The following is a 23,133-nucleotide window of genomic DNA, read 5'->3' as shown; positions in this document are numbered from 1 at the left end:
GATGCAACAAAGATGTGTCGCATATACCATAGCATCAATCAAGTTCCAATCAAGGAGTGCTTCTTCAAAGTCGTAACCAAAAGGTAGCAATGGAGGTCAAAGGTTGGGGATTGGATCCAAACATGGTCAACCTTTTTTTTCGCTTAAAGCAAGCCTTCATGACACCACTTTAAGTGTGATAATTAGGACCATGGACCTTGACACCAAAGCAAGAACATTGATAATACATAACAAATTGAAGGTAGAAATGAGGAATATAGAAAGATGCCTAGAGCACTTGTGGTCAAATAGCCAAAACAAGCAAGAGTTTAATCGTTTCCATACAATTCAAACACAGACAAGCAGACAAGGAAGGCAAAGAACGGAACAAAAACCAACATGTGAGTTCAATTACTAGACACCAAAACCAACATGTGAGTACCTTTTTTAGGCTGTCATGATATAAACAAAGGAATCAAAGACCAAAACACAAGATTACTAGCTTAGACCAAAAAATGCAACAACATAGACATGTACTCGATGAAACAATAGCAAACAAGATACCTAGATCAATAGACCTAGATGTTTGATATCACGGGAGAATCCACAAATGAAGAAAAGCAAGAAAACACAAAGCGCAACACTAAGACAATAAACAATTGGAAAAAAAAGAACATAAGAACTCAATAGTGAATCGTGAATGAGCAATAGAATCCATAAACAAAAGTATGAGAAAAAAAAGCAGGATATTATGAAGGCACTGAAACATAGTGAGCCTCAATTCTCCCTCTCCAGTTGTAGTAAAATGAGGAGAGTGAAAACCTACACAATGTCCCCCTTGTACACCTAGAAGGTCGTTGAAGTGCAAAAATAAAACTCTATTCTCTTGTCGTCTAAGCTAGATAACATGGTTCATGCACACAGCTCCTAGGTTTTAAGGGTATGGTCTCTAAGGGTGCCCTCTAAGAATGTTAAAATGTTGCCAGTGTCCTTGCAAGGCCTATCCCTCCCAACACTATCACCTCACATGAAGAGCCTCCTCCAACAAATCATACTTGACTCTGCTAGGGTGTGCACCACCTCCTCTGTGATTTCTTCATCCTATGCTAAGTCTCTAGCCTAAATCTCCCTAATATATATGTGCACCTACTCATACTCATAGGTTGATTCGAGGATCTAACACAAGCATGGGCCAAAAGCCATACTCCCTATCAGCTACTCAATCTGCCCCCTTGAGGATTGCCCTAGTCACCTACATAGAATCTACCTAGCCTCTTTAGAAGTGTACCTCCTAATCATATGTAGCCCCAATGGTCCATCACACTTGGAGAATGTCTATCCCCTCCAAACATCTCTACCATGTAGTAGCCACTACAAATATGGATGCCTCACATGTCTCCTCCTCATCATCTACCATTCCTTGGAAATCCATTCCTCTACCATGGTGATCCTATAAGGCATTGAGATTGTTGGAGTCACCTTTAATAATTCGAGAGTCCACCTCGAGCAAACTAGCTACCACCTTGTACAAAAAGCAACCCATCCTCTAATCTTTTATTAGCGCATAGACCTTGAGAATTCCAATGCAAGAGCCCCAAACATCAAACTTAACCTACAATGCCCATCTAGCGACAATGGTAGCATGATCCCACTCGCAAAGAAAATGACTCAAGCCAATCAAAGTGCAAAATCTCCCCCTCCACCCAAGGGGACCAATGGAGCACTCCCAATGGAGAAAGCAACCTCATGGGAGCACCTTTCTAGCACTGCTAACTTAGAGGAAGATAGCTTCTACTCCTAAATTAACAAAATGTCAATGCATTCAATAAAGGTTGGCTCTAACTCTTGTGGACCAAAGAACTCCCTAGGACCTTGCACTCTAATAAAGTGAAAGCTAGTCATCATGATCAATAATGCTAGATGTCTACTCATGAGGAACTCTATGGTTTGTTGAAAACATTTGTGTCAAGTATGATCGATGATAAGGAAGGAAGAGATTGGGTGCTACATAATGACCTTGGTGGATGCTTTTAGAAGGCAAGCACCATTCATCCCTACTTGCCTATGGGCATAGGAGGGGGGTAATGTTCACCCCTTAAACCACAATGCCTCTCCATCTCCATCTCCAAGCTATCAATCAAGCCTTCATTAATGCATAGAAACAAGAAAGATGTTTGGGTGAGTGGAAACTCAAGCATGCCTAAAAGGAGGCATCACTATTGTGTGGCATGAAGAATGTTGAAGTGAGGGAACTCTTCTCTAGACCTCGAGTCGATGTTCATCATGGACCTAGGCCACTACTCTAAAAGAAGCTCAATCCTACACCTTCCAGCCACTAGCACACATACTCTGTCAGTTAGTCACGCGTGGGAAGCAGCAGTTTGGTCGGTGTGTGGAAAGGAAGGCGGAGGCAGCAACAACGGTAAAGAAGGTGAAGGGTAATAACGCTCCCACTAATCGATCGCTCTCTCTCTCTCGCTCGCTCTCTCTGTGTCTGTGGTGGGGGGGAGGGGCCCACAAATGGATTGTAGATCCGCTTGAGGTGTCTTCGATTATCGAAGACCCAGTTGGCCGCTGCTACAACAATGTTGTGAACTCCAGTGAGCATCTTTTTCTCCACTGAGGGATGTGACTCCTATTGGGTTATCTCTCTCTCTCTCTCTCTCGAGCAAGCTTTACACCCAGACCCTTTCAAGTGTGATGAAAGCATGGTAGCTGAGACATTGCCCAAGCTACCCTGCAATGATGATCTACTGGCCAACCGAAAAATGGCTATGATCTACAACACCTTAGGCAGCATCGTAACTCATCTTCCGTTGCCCAGTCCTCTCTCAAACCCACCGTCACGCTTCACCGCCAGAACTGTCTACAAGTTATGCAGCTTCAAGCCAATTTCCAATCTCAGAGTTCGCAACCAGCTCTCCTCGCACCTGCACTTCCCTTCACGCTACGCAGATCAAACCCACGCTTGCCCACGTTAAAGAAAAAGTATGTTAAAAAAGTAATTGCAGCTAATTAAAAGATAGAAGATCCAATCGTGGAGATGATAGGAAATCAAAATAAAACTAGGGCATGATCACCACCAAGAATGTGGAGTTATCTAGACTAGAGACCCAGCTAAAACAAATATGCAAAAACAAGAGCCCATAATGGCACATCATCAAGCAAGGGAATAATCAAGCAACTTTGGAATTTGGAGTCACTCACCATGCATTTGAGGCAATAAAACCATCAAAATTCAAAGAAAACCAAAACGCGGATTGTGGATGAGCTCATACCAACACAACCCAAAATACAGCTGAGTGATCACCGAGATGAAGGCAACTAAGACAAAACACAAACAGGTATTTTATCAAGGTAGCAAAGTCACCATAGAGTAATGGCTGGGCTACAAAGTCATTGATTCGCACAGTAATTTGTCTAGCTTTAAGAAGCGGATTTCTTATGTGCTCATGGCACCCTGGAGTAGGAGTAACTAAAAACGTCAACATTTTGCCTCGTTACCTTCATATCTCAACGTTCCTGAACGTTCCCCTATGGAGATTTACTTCAACAAGTAGTGCCAAGTCGAGCTAGGGAGACCTATGCATGCCTGCTTTTCATTCTCCAGATCCCACTGTCTAGAAATGAGAACAGATATCAATAAACGGCAACATACGACTAGTTAAAAACTTCCTCAGCTATTTCCTATTATACCTAAAATCAATTTCCCACTCGCCAATTGTAAATACCAATTTATGAACATGTTCATTTTTATGTTACGGCTTTAGCAAACCAAACGCCTTCCGGCTTTCTCTCTCTCTGTCTCTCTGGTTGCTGCTTGGAGGCCTTCACAGAAATCTATTAGGTCAAATTCACATGTGTTAAGTTGAGAACAGGATGTGCCATTACTGTCTTGGACATGAACATTTCAAGAAAAAAAATATATAACAAGAAATTTAGAATAAATCGGACGATCTTAGCAAGACACGGTGAGGTTGCACCTGCAACATCCACATGATATCCTGAACAGTTAAACATAAGAAACAAGTGGCCACAGGCATAAGGCTAACAGAATCCCGTCACACATGAACAGAAAGTACATATACCACTTGCAATTAGCTGCCGTTAAATTCACCATTAACATTATAAGATCAAGCAAGCAGCTTAAAAATGATTGGTTAAGATTTTGATTAGCTATACTGTTTGTGGCACTGAAGTTCAGATAGAGATGTCAAACCTCTGCAAAGGAGATCGTGTTCTCGCAATACAACTCCCCAACACATGAAGCCTACCATTTACTTCCTACAATCAAGATCTGGAAAATGGAATGTAGCCTGTACCCTGTGTTATGCCAGCAGAGCATGTCACTTAATTGGGCAAGCTCTAAAAGTTTCAACACACTCGCCTAACATTTGCTTCTGGACTTCAGCTATGAAGCTAAACTTCTTTAACATTGAGACCTCGTCAGCAGTGCCTTAGAAGTAATGGCATATACACATTATTGATAGTTTGGAGATGCCCACCTCAAGTTGCAGTGTTTACTGAGCACAATGAGATTTCCCTTTGAAAGGTAAACTCCAAAATGCTGCATACAAAATCTTTCTTCAGTAACCACTCTTCAGGGTTTCCTATGATTCCACACACTATCAGTGGTGACTCTTTTCAAAGACCACTGGTTCAAGTTCTTGGACTACAACCTGTACTCTTGCAATTGAATCTGACGAATGTAAACTTTTCCCCCACTGCTCTGTAGATATATAACAGTCTTCGCTCCTGCTGATGTGACAGGTACCTAGCCTAAACTAACTCTTGAAAATTCCACTTCAAGGGTAGATATCAGCAGAATTAGCTGGAACCTGGCTACAAAAATGTTGGGCCTTCGCAAGTTGACTTCAGACATTCGAAGGCTCCATCTAAACAGGTCAAAATGTCATTATGCTGTATCAGAATCTGCAAGAAATAGCCAAGGACAACATTACACGAGACCAGGTATATCCCCTGCTTCAACACCAAAACAAAAAATGTTGTCATAAAAACTTGGCACTCTTGACATTCAAAATATCATGTAGAAACGTGCCATTGAAACATTTTTGCATAAGCTTTCCTCTCCTTGTCCCGTCTGTCTGCAATCTGCATATTAATCAAGTTGAATGAAGTTCAATATCTATGTGTCACTTTCCAGGTCATAGACTGGATGAAATTGATTATTCACATAGATACCTTCTTTTTAGCAATAGCAAGTTCTCTCTTTATCCCGCCTGCGGGTCATAAGGCACCTTATTATCAGGTCCGGTGTGAAAGAACCACAAACAAACAGGAAAGAGCAACAAGAGTGGAAAATGCTTCTCACCATCATTTGGCTCTAGCTCCAGCGCTTTTGAAAAACTTGTAACTGCAGCATCCACATCATTTAATGCCATGTGCGCCTGTCAAATCAAACTCGGGTAATCAGGTCAAACACTTGGTTTACAAATTAAACTTCTGAAAATACAGATGAACAAGTTTAAGTAAAACTTCAAAATGGGCCAAACACTCCCGAGAGCTTTGTACACTCCATCCATCATTTCTGGTCAAACCCATGTTTTAAGGTTTTGAAACATTGAAAGGTGAAAGTTGTGAGAGTGCACAATGGACAAAAATCAAGATACGGAGAGAAATAAATAGAGATAGTGAACACAGAAAGGAGCAAAACTGCACTGATCAGAAAATGAATAAATACAAGGCTTCATCAAACAGCCCCTGTGCGCTGCTGATCTGCGACAGAGAGGACGCTGGAATGAGGCAAAGGATTTGCTGAGAAGCAGCCGATGATATGAGAATGCAGGTGCTGAAGGTCTGGTAATATCAGACAGCCCAGTGGCAGCAGCACAATAAATAGGGTGTGTAAAGTAAACTGGTCGAACTGCTCCTGTAGAAGGTGAAAATGCTGCCAACCAAAATGTAATGCTAAAACCTGATCCGACCTGCAATAAATGAAGCCAACTGCCGCTGTAAATGCTGCCACACGTCAAAACTGCAATGCAGCCATCAATTAGACAGCCACAAACAACATGAACAAGGCTGTACTAAATGCAATCAGGCTAGGAACAAATGCGCACAGGCTGGAACACTGAAATGCAATGCAAAGACAATCAGAACTCCTCCATCTCTATCAAACTCTAATAGAACTCACAACCAAGAGATGACATCAATGAAAACATGGAATACTAACACCCCCTATCATATCCTGGAGCAGATAAAGGCCGAGGAGATGCATATGATGAAGCATGGAAGATTGTGGTAAAGGCTTGTGAGGATATCTGCTCCATCGTCTGTTGTAGGACAATAGGCGATTTCCTGCTTGAAATCCAAGATAGGCTTTTGAATAAAGAGAAAGGAAACGAGATTATTTAAAGCATTCATTTTCTTATTTTTCTGACATTGAGAGACGAAAGCTAGGGGAGCGAATGGGATTAGATACCCCAGTAGTCCTAGTCGTAAAGTGGCACTAAACATCAATCTGCTTCGTGGGAGCATCCAACGCAAGGTTCTTGATGAGACTCCAGAGCAATAGCACTCTGATCGTCAACCCGAAGTAAAGTAGGTCCTACCTAAGAGAATCCAAACTCCACAAGCATGTTGCAGATCCATACCATCTCCTAAGAAGCAGAACACAATGCCCTGTACACAGTCCCCCTTTGAAGAAAGAGCAATGGTAGGCTGTTTCTTGCTGCTCCAAGAAACTACACAAAATCCACTGGGGAAGAGTGTAAATGTTGCCAATGCAATCAAAAACACTCCAATCTATAAGAGTGGCTACCTCTCCATACAAGATCTTGTACGATCAAGTCCCTTGAAGATACCACAATACATGGAGAGCAACTCGCAAGTGAACCTAAAGGGGAGTCTTTGTGAAAGAACACAACAAAGCTACCACAAAAGAAATGTCAAGCCAAGTATAGATGAGCCAAATGAGTGAGGTAGCAAGGCTCCGGTAATAGTAGCATCTACCAAAGTATCACTTGCAATAGAAAGTTGAGACTTGAGGGCCATGGGGCAAGAGATAGGCTTGCATGAAGCTATGTCAAAACTCTATCAACAGCTCAGAGGTATAAGTGTGCTGAGATATAAAATGCCTTTAAGTAACCAATAAACCAAGGTCAATCGTATCAAACTCCTAGCTCAATATCTCCCACATATAATCCCCCTCCTATGAATGGCTATCTATCAACATGAGATCATCCATATAAGGGATAATAGGCACAAAATCTTGAGCCTAAAGTTTAGGGGGCTCAGATTGGCCTAAGAATGTTGGTCCTAAAAAATAGGGATGATATTCTAAAACAAGTAAGCTTTGTGTTTTGGCAGTGCTTACTACAATTAGATGTTTATATTCATGACAATACTTAACCCAAAAAGGAAGGCCATAGAGTCTAAAGAAAAGACAAATGTCAAGATACTTGACACACAAGATTCCAAGTGTTTTACCACTTGTCATACCTCATGACATGTGGTTGTGCACACTTGTCTTGTGTTATTCTAATTCTCCTTTTTCACTAGCTCTCCCCTTTCTCCTATAAAGAGAGCTCATTTTTTCTCATTTTACATTAGTTCTATTAGCTGTTAACTCTAGTATAGCTAAAGATGACCTAAAGTTAGCCCTCATCCATCTTTATCATCATCATCCACTCCATCATTGAATACCTCTATATTCCAAGTTCCCTCTTCTTTTGTTGTTCTTTTAAAGAATACTTGATCTTGCTCAATGGCTGTAATTTTCTGAGTAATTGTCATATTCAACTTTAAGCATTCGTTTTTCTCAATTTTCTTGAAATAGTAAGTCTCAAAAACAAGTGAATATTATAACTGTTCAGCATACTACATTGTTCGAGGCATTTACAATTGTATCAAAGCTTTGGCTCAATCCTCACCCCAACACTCGTAACTAAGCTAAGCACTAGATTGAGCAAAAATGCATTCCTTCCTTGCACACAATCCCCATGGATTTGGTGGGTAGGGACAGAGGGTTGATCAAAAAGCCCAACTACTTCCAAGAGATGTAGTGAAACAAGTGGAAGGTGCCATTCTGCTTCAAGACAAAGAAAGAGATCGTGTCAAAGGTCATTCTCTTCTTCAAAGTCATCAAGTGCCTTTCTTTATGGATCCTCATCAACAATGAAGAGAGACATCCTTCTCGTAAAAGATATCACATGGACAAAGGTGTCCACATTCTTCACTCTCGTCTCCATCTTCATCCCCATCAACCACTTCATCATCTTCAACGTCAAGTCATAGTCATGGATAAAGGAATAAGAAGAGAAAAACTGAGTCATCATCTCAACCTTAAAAGAAGATTAAACTCAATATCTATGTATGATGGTTTTCAAAACCCTAACCTTCTTCTTAAGCTTAGTCGTTACTTTCAAATCTTATACGGTCTTGACAACTATATAGAAAAAGAAAAGATTTAGTTTACAACCTACATTTGATCGACCTAGCCCACACTTGGTGGACGAGGTTGAAATATAGTGATGTACCCCAAAATCCTAGAGACCCTTTGATCATATGATACAAAGTCAAGTCCTTTGTTTTCACTTCAAACGAGAAGATCTAGTGAGACCACTCTTCAGATTAATCTGGTTAAGATCATTTGAGCATCCTAGACAATCCAAAATGTCATCAAATTTAGCAATAAGAACTCGATTCTTCATATGATTTTGTTAAGGGCTCGATAATCAATGCACATCCTCAATGTGTCATCCCTTTTTAACAAGTAAAACTAGTGAGCAAAATGATTAGCTACTTGGCTTAATCAATCTACAACTAAGTAGGACTTCGATTTACTTTCTGATTTCTTCTTGTTGAGGACAACTCACATAGTATGGTGCTACGTTAGAAGGAGAATCGCCTGTAATAATATGAATATGGTGGTCTTTTGGTCTTTCGAGGGAAACTTTGATAAGAAAGATCTTCAGAAAAAAATTCTCTATTTTATTATGAGTCTAAGTCACTCTTGATTTTTAGTATTTATATTATCTTTCACATCATTGACATAAAGCAACTGTTGGGAATAAAGGCCCTCGTGCCTTTAAATGTGCTCGGATGTGAACACACCCTTAGCACTTGTACTTACACATATATATCTATCTAAAAGCCTAAAGGTACACACTCATCATTGTACCAAAAATCGTGCACACTCTCTGCTCTGCTCTCTCTCTCTGTGTCTCTCCGCGCCTAAGGAACGACGACTGTCTTGATCTTTGTGCCCGACTCATCACTACAAACTAGTATCAAAGCTGCGGTTGAGGCATTCGTACCTCTTGAAGTTCGAACAGATCATGAGGCGACTAACCGAAGCTATAGATTGAATCAGGCAGCATTTTGCCACAGGCGACAGGTCGTGAGCTGTAGAAGGCTCCAACGTGGAGAGTGCGTGCCTTGCCCCAACATGGAAAGTCGAGAGCTGTAGCGTGGCAATGTGGCAGCGCTGACGACAGACGCTACACGGCTCAAAGAAGCAATTGGCGGGAGCTGCACACAACGATTGCAGGTGACGAGTGAGCTATACGACGGAATCGCTGACGGGCCTCCACACGTGATGCGACAACAAGTACCAAGCGACGACCTGCACGGCAAGTCCGTTAACCCGTCGTCTAGTTTTCTTTTTCCTTCAAAATTCCTTTTTCTTGAAGTTACCCTACGAAGGGTTCATGCGTGGAGGCACAACACAAATTTTCGTGCAATTCAAGCCCAAAAATTTGGGGCTTTTCCCAAATTTGGGAATCTTAATACAGAACTGGACAATCTGACTCAAGAATTGCAAAGTCGATGCACATTTGCTCGGGAATTTTGGAGGTTTTTCACATTTTCACGAAATTCTTTCAATTTCACTAAAATTAGTGTACGCAAGACTTGGAAAATTTGGGGATTTGTCCAGATTTGATGCGAGCAAGATGCAACAGTGATATCTGTCTCAAAAATTGCAAGAATTTGTGACATTTTGCCTCCGACATCTAGGGCTTTTCATGTACATGCACAAATTGGGCTGAAATTTACCCAATTTCTTGACATTGATGCACATTGAACCCCGTGCAATTTGGGGCTTTTACAGTTTGGGTAAAATTTGTGCACCATTTGGTCATTTTATGTACATGCAAGGTCAATTCCATGTAACTTGGACATCCAACACTTGGAAAATTTGGGGGTTTTGCTGAAATTGCTCTATTTTGGCAAAATTGGCCTACTCTATGCATGACAGAGAAATTGCAGATGTGTGGTTGATGCTTTGAGCACAAACATTTTGGGGCTTTTGATCGTGCATGTCAAATTTTATGCCCGTGGGTACATGTACAACAGAAATTGCAGCTAAAATTTGGGATTTCTCATGTAATGTGATGCATATGCCCTTGGAACAACTGTAATCAGTTGTGGAATGCTGTAGCACATGGTTTGGTGCTTCTGAAAATTTAATTACAGATCTGAAATCTATGCTCCTATGTGGTCATTTATTGCTGGTTAATACTTGTTTGTACCTTGGTCACTTGGGTGACAGTCTGGGCCTGCATTTGCTGATTTTTTTGTCACATTTGGGCTGAAAATCATGGCTGGCAGCAATGACAGCAGTAATCTCGTGCACATAAAGAAGCTTGAAGGAGCACATAACTTTGCAGTTTGGCAAAAACAGTGCTACAATATCCTGTTGCAAAAGCAGAAGGCAAAGCCGATTAAAACCAAAGGGGCAAAGCCCGTGGACATGGAACAAGAAGATTGGGATGAGTTAAATGAGCTTGCACGCTCAACCATCGAGCTATCGATTTCTGATGCCTTGTTGTTTATAATTGAATGTTTGGATTCTGCAAATGCTATATGGACTCGACTGGAAGAACTATATGCACTGAAGAGTGTTGCAAGCAAAGTGTATTGGCTGAAAAAGCTTATGGATTTGCGTATGAAAGAGGGTACATCAATGTCTACTCACTTGAGTGAGTTTAACTCTATTTTCAGCTAGTTGGGTGCCTTGAAGTTTTTGATTAATGAAGAATTTAAGGCTACGTTCTTGCTCTGCACTCTTCCAGAGAGTTGGGATACATTCAGGATTGCTATGAGCAATTCGAATGCAATTCTTTTGTATGTTGATGTAGAGAGTGCTCTGCTCATGGAAGAAATGAATCGACAAAACAATGCATCTAGTAAGTCTTCTAATGCTTTGCATACTAGGGGCAGATCACAGCAGAAAGGCAAATCTCATAGCAAGGGACGCAGTAAATCATGTGGCAAAGATGTTGAATGCCATCATTGTGGTAAGAAAGGTCACTTTAAACGTGATTGCTACAAATGGAATAAATAGAAAGGAAAGGGCAAGAAGACAAATGATAGCAAGGAAGAGAAGAAAGAGGGACAACCCAAGAAGAGCAGTGTTAAAATTGAAGAGGTGAATGTAATCACTCATGACAGTGAGAACAGTGGGAATGACGTACTTTTGGTCTCTTCACACTTTGGTACACATGCTTTACTTGCAAATACAAATGAGGACATGCATACCTGGATTCTCAATTCAGGTGCTTCCTTTCATGTCATCCCTCATCGAGAGTGGTTCCCTACCTATACAGGGGGTCGACATGGTGTTGTCCATCTTGGGGACAACTATGCATGTGACATTGTAGGTATTGGCAATGTGCAGTTACAGTTTCAGCATGGCTCTGTCTTTACACTTCAACATGTACAACATGTACCTCAGCTCAAGAAGAGCTTGATTAGCACAAGGCAATGAGATGATGATGGTTTTCATGCCACCTTTGGTGATGGAAAATGGAAGATCTGTAAGGGATCTAGAGTGATTACCAAAGGTTGTAAAAGTGATACTTTGTATTCTCTCCATGTATCTAGTAAGAGTGATCATATTGTTGTTGTGACTAAGCAGCCAAGCGTTTCTTTGTGGCATGGCCGGTTGGGACACATGAGTCAAACAAGAATGAAAGTACTTTATCGTTTGGGTTACTTGCCTTGTCTTCGGTATGCTGATTTTGAGCATTGTGGTCATTGTATTTATGGTAAACATGCACAGACATCTCATAAACAGACTCTTTCTTTAAAAAATCCTCCTCTAGAATTAGTACATTCAGATGTATGTCAGATGCCAAGATTATCTTTAGGGAAAAATAAATATTTTGTCACTTTTGTCGATGATACTACACGAAAGGTATGGGTTTATCCTATTCGTAGTGAAGATGAAGTGATTGACAAGTTCAAAAAATTATTGGCATTGGTTGAAAATCAAATTGATAAGACACTCAAGTGTCTTCGCTCTGATAATGGTGGAGAATATGTGTCCAAGGCCTTTCAGGCATTTTGTGATAGCAAAGGGATAAAGCGGGAGCTCACTGCCCCTCATAATCCACCTCAAAATGGAGTTGCATAGCGTATGAATCGAACCATACAGGATAAGATCTGTACGATGTTGTCTCATGCTGCATTACCACATGGTTTTTGGGCAGAGACTGTTATGACAGCCGTACACTTAATTAATCGGTCACCAAACAGGTCTTTGGGGGGGGAGTGCCCCAAGAAGCATGGTCGAGCAAGCCACCTTCATATGCTCACCTAAAAGTATTTGGCTATGAGGCTTTTGTGCACATTTGTAAAGAAAAACGAAGCAAACTCAAGCCAAAGTCATATAAATGCATTTTCCTAGGATATGGTGACGAGGGTGAAATAAGATAGACTGTGGAATCCCGAGAAAAGGAAAGTAGTACACAGCAATGATGTTATCTTTTGAGAAGATGGCATGCATAAACAGCCAGAAAAGGCTGAGTAGGTCCGTAGGGTTGTATTCCAAGAAGAAATACCTTTTAGACAGCAAAATGTGCCCGTTGTACAGCAGCAAACACCTGCTGTAAATGAACCTATAAATGTAAAAAATAATGTTGGAAATGATCAGCCAGCTATTGCCCATGATAACGAGCCACTACATGTGCAAGAACAGCCAAGACAGCAAGCTGTTAATGCTGATTTGCAGGCTGAAATGCCAAGACAGCAAGCTGAAAATGCTCAACAACCAACAAACAATGATCATTGGGTTAGGAAATCATCTAGGGCTACTAGGCAACCTGATAGATTCATTCTTGATGCAAATAATGTGGCTGATTATGTCATGTTGACAGACTGTGGTAAACCGTCTTGCTTCAAGGAAGCAATGGACAAACACAACAACAAGAAATGGTATAAAGCCATATTGTCAGAAATGGAATCTCTTGAGAAAAATGGCACTTGGAACTTGGTGCAATTGCCTAAACGGCAAAAAACACTTCCATACAAATAGGTTTACAAGATGAAGGTCACTTCTGGTTCCTCACCAAAGTACAAAGCAAGATTGGTTGCAAAGGGGTACAAGCAGGAGCATGGAATCGACTTTGATGAGATTTTCTCTCCTGTAGTCAAGATGACTACATTGAGAACCATTTTGGGCTTGGTTGCAGCTGAAAATATGGAGCTCATACAAATGGATGTAAAGATTGCATTCTTACATGGTGATCTGCATGAGGACATATATATGCAGCAGCCTAAAGGTTTTGTTGAAAAAGGGAAAGAAAAGATGGTATGTAAGCTCAAAAGGAGTTTGTATGGGCTGAAGCAAGCACCCAGAAAATGGTATCATAAGTTTGATACATTTATGTAGTCTCAAGGTTTCCATAAAAGTCAAGTGAATCACTGCTTGTACACCAAGAAGGCAGCAAATGGCAACCTGATTATCTTGGTTTTGTATATTGATGACATGCTGATTGCTGGTAGGGATACTCATGCCTTGGATTCACTGAAGCAAAGTCTTCATGGCAGCTTTGACATGAAGGATCTTGGTGATGTAAATTGCATTCTTGGTATGCAAATACGCATAGATAAGTCAAAAGGATTGCTCTATCTATCTTAGCAGGAGTATATCTCCAAAGTTTTGCAACGTTTTAATATGGAGGGGGGAAAAACAATTGAAGTTCCATTGCCTCCATATGTGAAACTCAGTGCAAAGGACAGCCCTATATCTAATGATGAGAAGGCTGAAATGACCAAGATACAATATGCTTCAGCTATTGGCAGTTTTATGTATCCTATGGTTGCTACACGTCCTGACATTGCCTTTGCAATGGGAGTGGTTAGCAGATACATGGCAAACCCTGGCAATAAGCATTAGAATGCAATGAAAGGTATTATAAGATACCTCAAAGGCACAAAGGAGTTGTGCATCTGCTTTCGAAAGCACAAGGCATCGGTTCTTGGCTTTACGGATACAGACTATTCTTGTCATGCGGATTGCAGAAAATCCACTTTCGAGTATGTGTTTACTTTCACAAGAGGAGCAGTCTCTTGGATCTCCAAGCTACAAAAGTGTGTTGCATTGCCTACTACAGAGGCAAAGTATGTGGCTGCCACTGAGGTATGCAAGGACGCTTTATGGCTTTCACGTCTAGTGGGAGAGCTTAGCATCACAAAGTTACCTATTCTTCATTGTGATAGTCAAAGTGTTATCATGCTAGCACAGAATCATGTCTTTCATGCAAAAACAAAGCACACACTTCATTAGAGATGTGCTTGATAACAAGAGCATTGAGCTTGTCAAAGTGCAAACAGATGATAATCCTGCAGACCTCACGAAGGGTCTTCCAACAAAGCGCTTTGCTCATTGCCGACAGATGATGGGAGTTGGATAGATATATGTATTTCAACTTTGTACTGTCAGAAGTGGAGCAGCGGTGGAAGCATAAACATGTGCTGAAATAAACTGCTGAAACACGAGACAAAAAGAAAAGAAAGAAAGAACACGATACAGATGAGAACTCAGATGTATGCACGGGCAATGGAATCCATATATCTGAACACGAGACAGTCGCATACAACAGTGAGTCACTGGCTGCGTGGGCACTGGCACTGGCACTGGCTCCTCTCTCCACAGAGTCTGCAGATGGTGAAGATGATGATGATGACTGAGGAGGAGCACTGAGTATAAATAGGCTGAAAAAGTGGAGAGCAATAATGCTGGTCGGACAGCATTAATGCTGGCTGACTGGTGCATAAAAATGCTCCACTGGCATAAAATGCCACACCAGAAAATACCTAAAGTACCTAATAAAAATGCCTAGCCCAGATCAAGCTCAAACTCACACGAGCTGACAAATACTCTGCTAACATGTACATACCTAGACTTAGCTGATTTTTTTCTCCTCTTAAGGCACATTGCCTGAGGTTGTTGGAAATAAAGGCCCTCGTGCCTTTAAATGTGCTCGGGTATGAGCACACCCTTAGCACTTGTACTTACACATATATATCTATCTAAAAACCTAAAGGTACACACTCGTCATTGTACCAAAAATCATGCACACTCTCTGCTCTCCTCTCTCTCACTCTCTCGGTCTCTCTGCACCTTAGGAACAATGATTGTCTCAATCTTCGTGCCTGACCCGTCACTACAGCAAACCCTAGAGACTTCCATATGGCTTTCCATAGGATGGTATCTCCAATTATTCCAGCTTGGATCCGATTCCTATTACTTTTGTTGATGAGTTCTACCTTCTTCTTTTTAGAGAAAATAGCTAAGTCTATCTTATGATTCCATGGTATACTAAGAATCACATCACAACCATCAATATCTACAATACAAAAAGTATCTTTGACTTTATAGCCTTAGATTTGAAATTTGAGCTTGCCAATGTAGGGCATTATGGCCTTCACACTGTCACCTTCATTAGCATTTGAGCTTGCCAATATAGGGTATTACGGCCTTCACTATGTCACCTTCATTAGCATTTAAAGCCTAGCAAACTTCAATTGAGGTCTCAATCTCTTCATTTTTTAATCCAAGCTCTTTAGCCAACTCTAATGAAATGAAATTTTCATTCACTCCAAGGTCTATTAGAAATAGTGCTTGCTTACTTGTAGTTGTCCCCAAGCTTTTAATAGTTTGCGCATCTTTGGTGTGATTTTTAAAACTGCATCGCTAACAGCATTGATTGTCATTAGCGACTTGGACTTGTTATCAAAAACTTTCCTTTATCCTTTATTTGGACATTGCTTTGCTATATGCCCTATATGTCCACATTTAAAATACTTGCCTTCTTTCATAAAGAAATGCTTTTCTTCTTGAAAAAGTTACTAGACTTAAGAATAGATTCCTTGGAACTTCCTAAGCTTTTTAAAGCTGCTGATTTTCTTGAAATCAATGTGTGGACACCTACAAGATCTGTCATGCAAAGTCCCACTTGTAAACAATCCAAAAGGTAAGAAAATCCTTGTACACAATCAACAAGGTGACCAAGGGGCAGTCGGCCTCCTGGCATTTACAAAAGACCACATCCTAATATAAAAACGAACGTGGACAAAAAGAGGGTTTGCCATTTAGAACCTTCAAAAGTAGCTCCCAAAATCTCCTTGAGCAGTAATCAAGAGACTCTTTTTTTTCCTTATCAAAGCCGATCTTACTCTATTTTTACAAGAAAATCCCACAAGATGTACACCAAAAAAAAAATCACACTTCATTTGATCTTTATGACTTCTTGGTAGCTCCTTTTGGATTAAACTAATGTACCAATCACCTTCAATCGAAACGATGAAGCACATTTTTAGAGATCATCAACAATAAATCAGTACTTTCTTTGATGATATTCTTGTTTTTAGAAAGAATAAAGGAAAGCACTGTCGACACTTAGAGATTACTTTACAACTACTTCAATAAAATCATCTCTTGATAAATGGTCAAAAGAAAATTTTTCATGCATAAAATAAATTATCTTCAACATATTATCTCTTTTTAAGGGATTCGAATGCATCTTGAAAAGATCCAGATAATTCAAGAATGGCATGATCTTTGTGATATACATTAGGTGAGATTTTTTCTTAGCTTATGCTTCTATTACTGCCGCTTTATCTAACATTTTGTACATATAGCTTCTTCTCTTCATGACCTTACAAAGAAAAAGTGCTCTTCCAAATGGAGAGAGAAAGGAAAGGCAACCTTAACAATACTGAAAATAGTCCTTACTTTTACACTTGTTCTTATCATTCCAAATTTGATAAGACCATTTGTACTGCTCGCATATGCTTATAGTAATTGTATTGATACAATGATAAATCAAGAAGTCCATGTCGTAGCCTTTAAAATCCATCATCTAAGTGATGTGCAAAAAAGTTTTGCCAAACTCCTAGTAAGAAGGTTCTCATCCAAATCATTTCATCAAAGACTGTTACCTCTCATGAATAATCACTTTTAGGGTCACCTTAATCAAATGTGCAAGGTTGTTTAGCACATGTGATGCACATGGCAATTATTTCATGGTAATAAGCCAAGGATCCCAAGGATGCAATGGGTGTTAAATTTGGGCCTAGATCAATTTATTGGCTACTAATGTCAATCATAGCAACCAGAAACGTTAGAAACGTTTAGAAACGAAATGTCAGAAACATGTTTCGTAAGTTTCTTTCATGAGGGGATAAAATAAGAAATGCGAGTTTGTTTATATAGGGATTTTTAATAGTTTTTACTGGGAAAAGAGATTCTAAACTTCTATGAAATTCTCTCTTAAACAAAGAATGTCTAATTGAGCTTGAGTGATAATAGAGTCAGTAGAAAATAATACATTATACATTACATAAAGTTCTCTTTCTTTTATGTTTGTGTTTTTTTTTTGTATTTCACATCTGTATTTTGCATTTATATATACTATCTAAGTTATTGTGTTTTAGTCATGTTCCTATCTTTTATGTTTTCTCAATGAAAACCCTAGCATATCTTTATATGTGACCAAAACTCTAGCATATCAAGTTACACTTTTACATTAAAAAAATTAATGCCTTGAAGTTTGGGCTAGATCCACCAAAACAAGCACTTACAATCAACAAGATGGTATAATCATGAGATGTTTGTACAATGTCCATACATAGGCTGAAAGCTTAAAATGGACAATGTTTGCATACAAAACTCATATGAAGATTTCAATACTATCTTTATAATATACTCATAATAAAGAGCTTTCATACAACACCCATATAAGAGAGTCATTTAGAAGCATCAAATTAGCCTAAAAGTGCTAGATTTGAAAAATATATGAATGACATTTTAAAACAAGTCACTTTTGTATTCTTGCAATGCTTACTAAATTTCATTATTTCTATCTTTGACAATACTCAATCCAAAAAGAAAGGCCATAAACTCTAGAGAACAGCCAAGTGTCAAAATACTTGACACACAAGATTCCTAGTGTTCTACCACTTGTGACACATCATGACATGTGGTTGAACACTTATCTTATGCTACTCCACTTTTTCTTTTTGCACTAGCTTCTCTCTCCTATAAAGAGAGCTTGTTTTTCCCATTCTACATCAATTTTCTTAGCTATAAACTCTTGTACAACTAAAGATGGCCTAAAGTTAGCCCCATTTATCTCTATCATCATCCTCCATTCCTTCAACATCAAATACTTTCATATTCACTTTTTTTTCACCACTTCTACGGAATGATAGACTTGTAAAATCATTACAATACCTTCTCAAGTTATTTTATCATTTCTAAAATAAAAATAAAGCCATATCCACATATTGTTGTTCTTCAACAAAGAAAGGTTAATGAAATTGTATTAGACAAAATGTCAAACTTGCATCATGAAACTAAACATGAGAAAAAAAAAATTATGAAATGCTTACATAAAATAAGCATTTCTTCAAAATGTCACGTACTTACCTTGACTCATTCTCCTCCTCTATGTTTCATGCTCTTGCTTATCTACGATCAACAATGAGAGGGAATGAAATGCAATCCTTGCAATCTTCCAAGCAGTAAGATGTCACTCCAAGGCAGTCCGACACATTTCTAGACTGAATACAACCCAATCTCCATTAGACAATAAAGATGAGGATAACATTAATGGTCCTCGTAGCCAAAACTGAAATCTTTTGTGTAGAAAAAGTAGACGACATGTCTACCAAATGACAATGGCATAGCAGACAATAAGCAAGCACAACAGGTAGCAAACTCGCGATGGCTCCTCCACACAAGGAAGATGGCAACTTGAGCAAGCTGGCCACAACCTTTAGCATACAGGTTGGCATCTTTAAGCAATGGGCAGTAGCCACCAAGGCAGCGCAACAACCACTAAAAGAGAGAGAGATGATGAAGATGGAGAAAACAAGAATGCTCATATTGTATTGTGAATGCCCACATGTACTAGTATAGGAGATGCTTAGGCATTTATCCTAACCACCAAATAAAATATATTTTTCTCTTATTAATTCTTTTTAGGCCTAGTTTTATGGAGTTACATTAGGACAAAATGCAAAATAATTTATCTAAAACTAAGGCCTTTAATTTTACTTGCCCAACAAACACACAATGCCAAAGTGTCCTTGCCAAACTCTAGCAAAGGCTCATAACCAAGAGATGGATACAAAGAAAGACAAGAAAAGACATGTCTAATATAACAATTCAATCCAGAATATTCGAATAATTTCACTCTTTTTTTTAAAGGACCTCAAATAGATCATTTTTGTGTCAATTTGCCACAATGCAAATTTTCCCCAGGTTCAAAAGGGTGGAGTTTATATTTCTAAAATATGACCCACAAACTATCAAGCTTGATGAGACATGATATTCAAGAATAGAGTAAATAGATTTAATATTCTTGCTTTCATGTGTAAGAATTCAAGTTTAGGAACCCAATCTCTAATATTAAGGAAAGACTCAATTATATATGTCTCCCAATGTCGTTTCTTCTTTGGTTATTATTTATTGCAAGCTTCTTACAAAACCTATCAATATAACCAACATACCCATGATGTTGCTAAATTAGATTGACATAGCACCAATTAAAGTTATGTACACTTCTAACACAAGCTAACTAGTCCATAGAAATACACAAACATTAAAGAGAGGGAGGACCGATTCAAGTGGCCTTCTAAATTTGGTTTCTCACATAGCTTTCTACTTGGCTACATTAAGTTTTGTAGTAGGCATCATAATGCATTAGCGCAGCTAAAAACTGACAAGATTACATGATAATTGGATCAAGCTGTTTCCCAATATTTTATATGAAGGGGTCTAGTCAAAGAGCATGCCAACTATCATGTACACACAAGTTCTGCACTTTCAAGTAGTAGTACTTTCAAGGCTAACGCTCTTTCACAAAGCTCTTCTTTCTAACCCACCAGCCCTGGAAGCCCATTCAGCATTCGGTTCACTTTTGTATTCTTTGTTAGGATGTACTATTAGAGAATAAAGTACAGCTAACATACAAATCATTAATAGGAGCAAATATATTGAAGTAAAAATGAGAATCAAGCTGCATAAACTAACCTGACCCTGCCTAAACAGAGCCTTCACATTATCCTCTCCATTACGCATTGCAAATTCTGTATCTAGTAAAGCACCTTTTGCATCTCCAAGTTTAAGCTTGCTTGCCTGTTGAGCAGTATCCAAGATGCCTTGAGACAGTGCTCAGTATAAAGTTAAAAGAAAAATTCCTTGCAAGAATGCATAAGCATACAGACACCTACAGAACTGTTTGTTAAGATCTGAGACTTGACAGTCCTCAAATGTTCACTTGTGTCTGCCAACATCCAGAATCACTAAATCAGTAGCTCACAAGCACCCAATTAGTAACGTTGCTGTAATTACCAATATAGCAAGTAGAATAAGCTGTGGCAGCAATCCGAACCTTCATCCAACCCATCTTTTTCCCAGCATATGTCAAGATATCGCAAGGCCTTTCTGTATTTCCGGAGAGCCATCTTGTAGTCACCTTTCTGAGACAAACATCCATGAGTTAGCTACCCTGTTATCACAATAGTACCTCATAGAAATTTCCAACTGCAAAACAAAATGCATTCCAGAAAACCTTGTAGCTAGCATTTCCAAAACTTTTGGCAGAGTCAACTGCCGATGTCCACCATGCACAATCTGAAGGTTGTTCATCCAGATCAGCTGGCCAATCTGGGTAAATATCACCATCTTTGAAAAAATCAGCAACACCATCATCCACGCCTTCTGGGACCTCACCACAATCCATAATCATGACTTCATTGATTGGTCTGTCTTCTTCGTCCGTGGGATTGTGCTCTATGCTGCGCACAACTCCCATCCCTTTGATGACCTTTCCAAACACAACATGCTTCCCATCTAAGTGAGAGGTTCTAGTGGTTGTTATAAAGAATTGGGACCCGTTTGTGTTTGGTCCTGCATTTGCCATTGAGAGCATCCCCTTGCGTTCATGCTTTAGCTGAAAATTTTCATCAGCAAACTTCAGCCCATATATTGACTCGCCCCCTGTCCCATTGCGAGCTGAAAAGTCACCACCTTGTATCATGAAACCCTTTATCACTCGGTGGAATGGCACTCCCTGCAAAGTTGCCATGACAAAAATGTTTTCTTTAGTTCCTCCCAACATAGGCATAATGATGTAACCACAAAATGTCAACTTAAACAGGCGCATGCCACAGCAACTGACACCAATCACAAACATTTGTTTTGATCCAACAATTTTATTTAAGGAAAACCTCAATGAGAAATCATCTTCATCAACATTTTTGTATCACACTGTAGTAACAATTATTTCAGGTTGGCCTAACAGTCCCATTGCAAGAAAACGGAACACAAAACAAAGCATAAGCAACAGCAAGGTCCAAAAGGCACTAGATATACTTTAAAATGCAGAGGACAGCCTGTTTCAGGACCGATTCCTTTCTCGCCAGTACAAAGTGCCCTGAAATTTTCAGCCGTTCGAGGTACCACATCAGCATAGAGTTCGACAACTATCCTGCCTTCCAGCTCACCTCCAATGCCGATATCCAGAAAGCACCGAGGATTGACCATTTCCTTGAGATTGCACGTGACTGTCATAATACAGAAAGAGAATCAAAGCAGTGGTACACCAACAGCACCACTTTACTCGAAGCAAGTCAAAGAAACACCCAAAATCAGAAGGAACGTGCACATAAATGGATTCGCCAGTAGAAGCACAGATCATTCCGACTCCACAAAAGCAATGACTTTGTAAAGAAACTGGGGGCTACTCAAACGTATGCTAGAAAACAAATTCAATGAACAAAATCATGCCAGCTCATTCGCTTGGCAAGGCATCAACCAGAAGCCAGGCTGTCAAAGTTTTTGCAAGCAGCAGATTGAAGACATTGCTAAGGCCCAAAATGCCAAAAATGTAGACATTCGAGACACAAAATTCAAGAGGGAAACGAGAAGGCCCTGCGGTAGCTGCGAGACTTCGAGAGGAATAAGTAATGCAACTCTGAGAGAGAAAGAGAAGGACAGACGGCATGCGGCCGCTTGCACGAGCTTGAGGAAGTGGTAAAAGCAGAAATGCAAGCCTCGAAAGAGAGAGAGAGAGAGAGAGAGAGAGAGAGAGAGAGTGTGTGTGTGTGTGTGTGTGTATACCTGCGATACGCTTGCGAAGAGGAAACAGATGCAGGCAAGGACCAGTACTACCTTGCTTCTACGTCGTCTGCTGCCTCCTCCGTCGTCCTTTTTTAATTCTGCGTCGTCGTCTTCGTCGTTCAAACGAGCCTGTGTCCGCACATAACCAAAAACTCGAAAAATACGCAGAAGAGAGCAAACCGTGTGCCAAACCTTTTTCATGTTATAGGGCGTCCTAGTGAGAGTACCCTAGTGGGCCTCGGGATTCCCACTCCCTTGTCCTCCCCCCCAACCCCCCTTTTCCCCCATGATTTCACTTAGCTTTAATTAATTCTTTAATTATTATACTTCACGAGCACCGCTACATACGATGATGATGATGATTCATGTTACTATAGATATATATATTTTTACAATTACAATTCATAATGTCCTTTTTCTTATCCATATATATCCATATCAATCACAATGCGGACCGTCATACGCTTCCTTTAAAATGCAGACAATAATATGCTTATTAATATAGATATTTTAATATGCCTCCAGGAATGCGGTGCACACGGTTCGAACTATGCCACGACCCCATTGGCAAATACGGACAATAATATTACACTAGCTGGCCACACCGTTGGCTTCATTGCGAAGCTTGCGCCGCTATGCCTCGCTCGCTTCGCATTTCGGTGAGCAAATCGCTTGGTTGCTTCCCTTCGCTCACCAAAACATTTCCTGAACGGCGCACTACGCACGCTCAAAGGGAACAAATGTCAATGAAATGTTGTAATATTTAAATGTTATAA

The 23,133-nt window shown here is 39.9% G+C and overlaps 1 protein-coding gene across 3 annotated transcripts; it reads right to left on the bottom strand.

Annotated features, from left to right (window-relative positions):
* Positions 1-4,101: 4,101 nt before the first annotated feature.
* On the bottom strand, positions 4,102-22,566 carry SQN (peptidyl-prolyl cis-trans isomerase / cyclophilin-40 (CYP40) / rotamase). 3 transcript variants are annotated; one of them, XM_087692628.1, is made up of 10 exons: positions 22,409-22,566; positions 21,611-21,801; positions 20,808-21,308; positions 20,628-20,715; positions 20,467-20,519; positions 20,267-20,371; positions 5,312-5,387; positions 5,182-5,219; positions 5,039-5,091; positions 4,102-4,911 (listed from the first exon to the last, which is right to left on the bottom strand). In XM_087692628.1, coding segments are annotated over exons 2-10 (1,086 nt in total). In that variant the 5' UTR covers positions 21,782-21,801; positions 22,409-22,566; the 3' UTR covers positions 4,102-4,910. The 3 variants fall into 3 exon arrangements, with proteins under 3 accessions (XP_087548754.1, XP_087548753.1, XP_087548752.1); XM_087692627.1 differs by lacking the exons at positions 4,102-4,911; positions 5,039-5,091; positions 5,182-5,219; positions 5,312-5,387 and adding an exon at positions 5,410-5,924 and having other exon boundaries at positions 22,358-22,561; XM_087692626.1 differs by lacking the exons at positions 4,102-4,911; positions 5,039-5,091; positions 5,182-5,219; positions 5,312-5,387 and adding an exon at positions 5,412-5,924.
* Positions 22,567-23,133: the final 567 nt, after the last annotated feature.

The sequence above is a fragment of the Lygodium microphyllum genome, chromosome 14, assembly GCF_053477565.2.
Source record: "Lygodium microphyllum isolate KBCC chromosome 14, Lygodium_microphyllum_v1.1.10, whole genome shotgun sequence".
Taxonomy (NCBI): Eukaryota; Viridiplantae; Streptophyta; class Polypodiopsida; order Schizaeales; family Lygodiaceae; genus Lygodium; species Lygodium microphyllum.
This window is presented reverse-complemented; position numbering and strand designations above follow the sequence as displayed.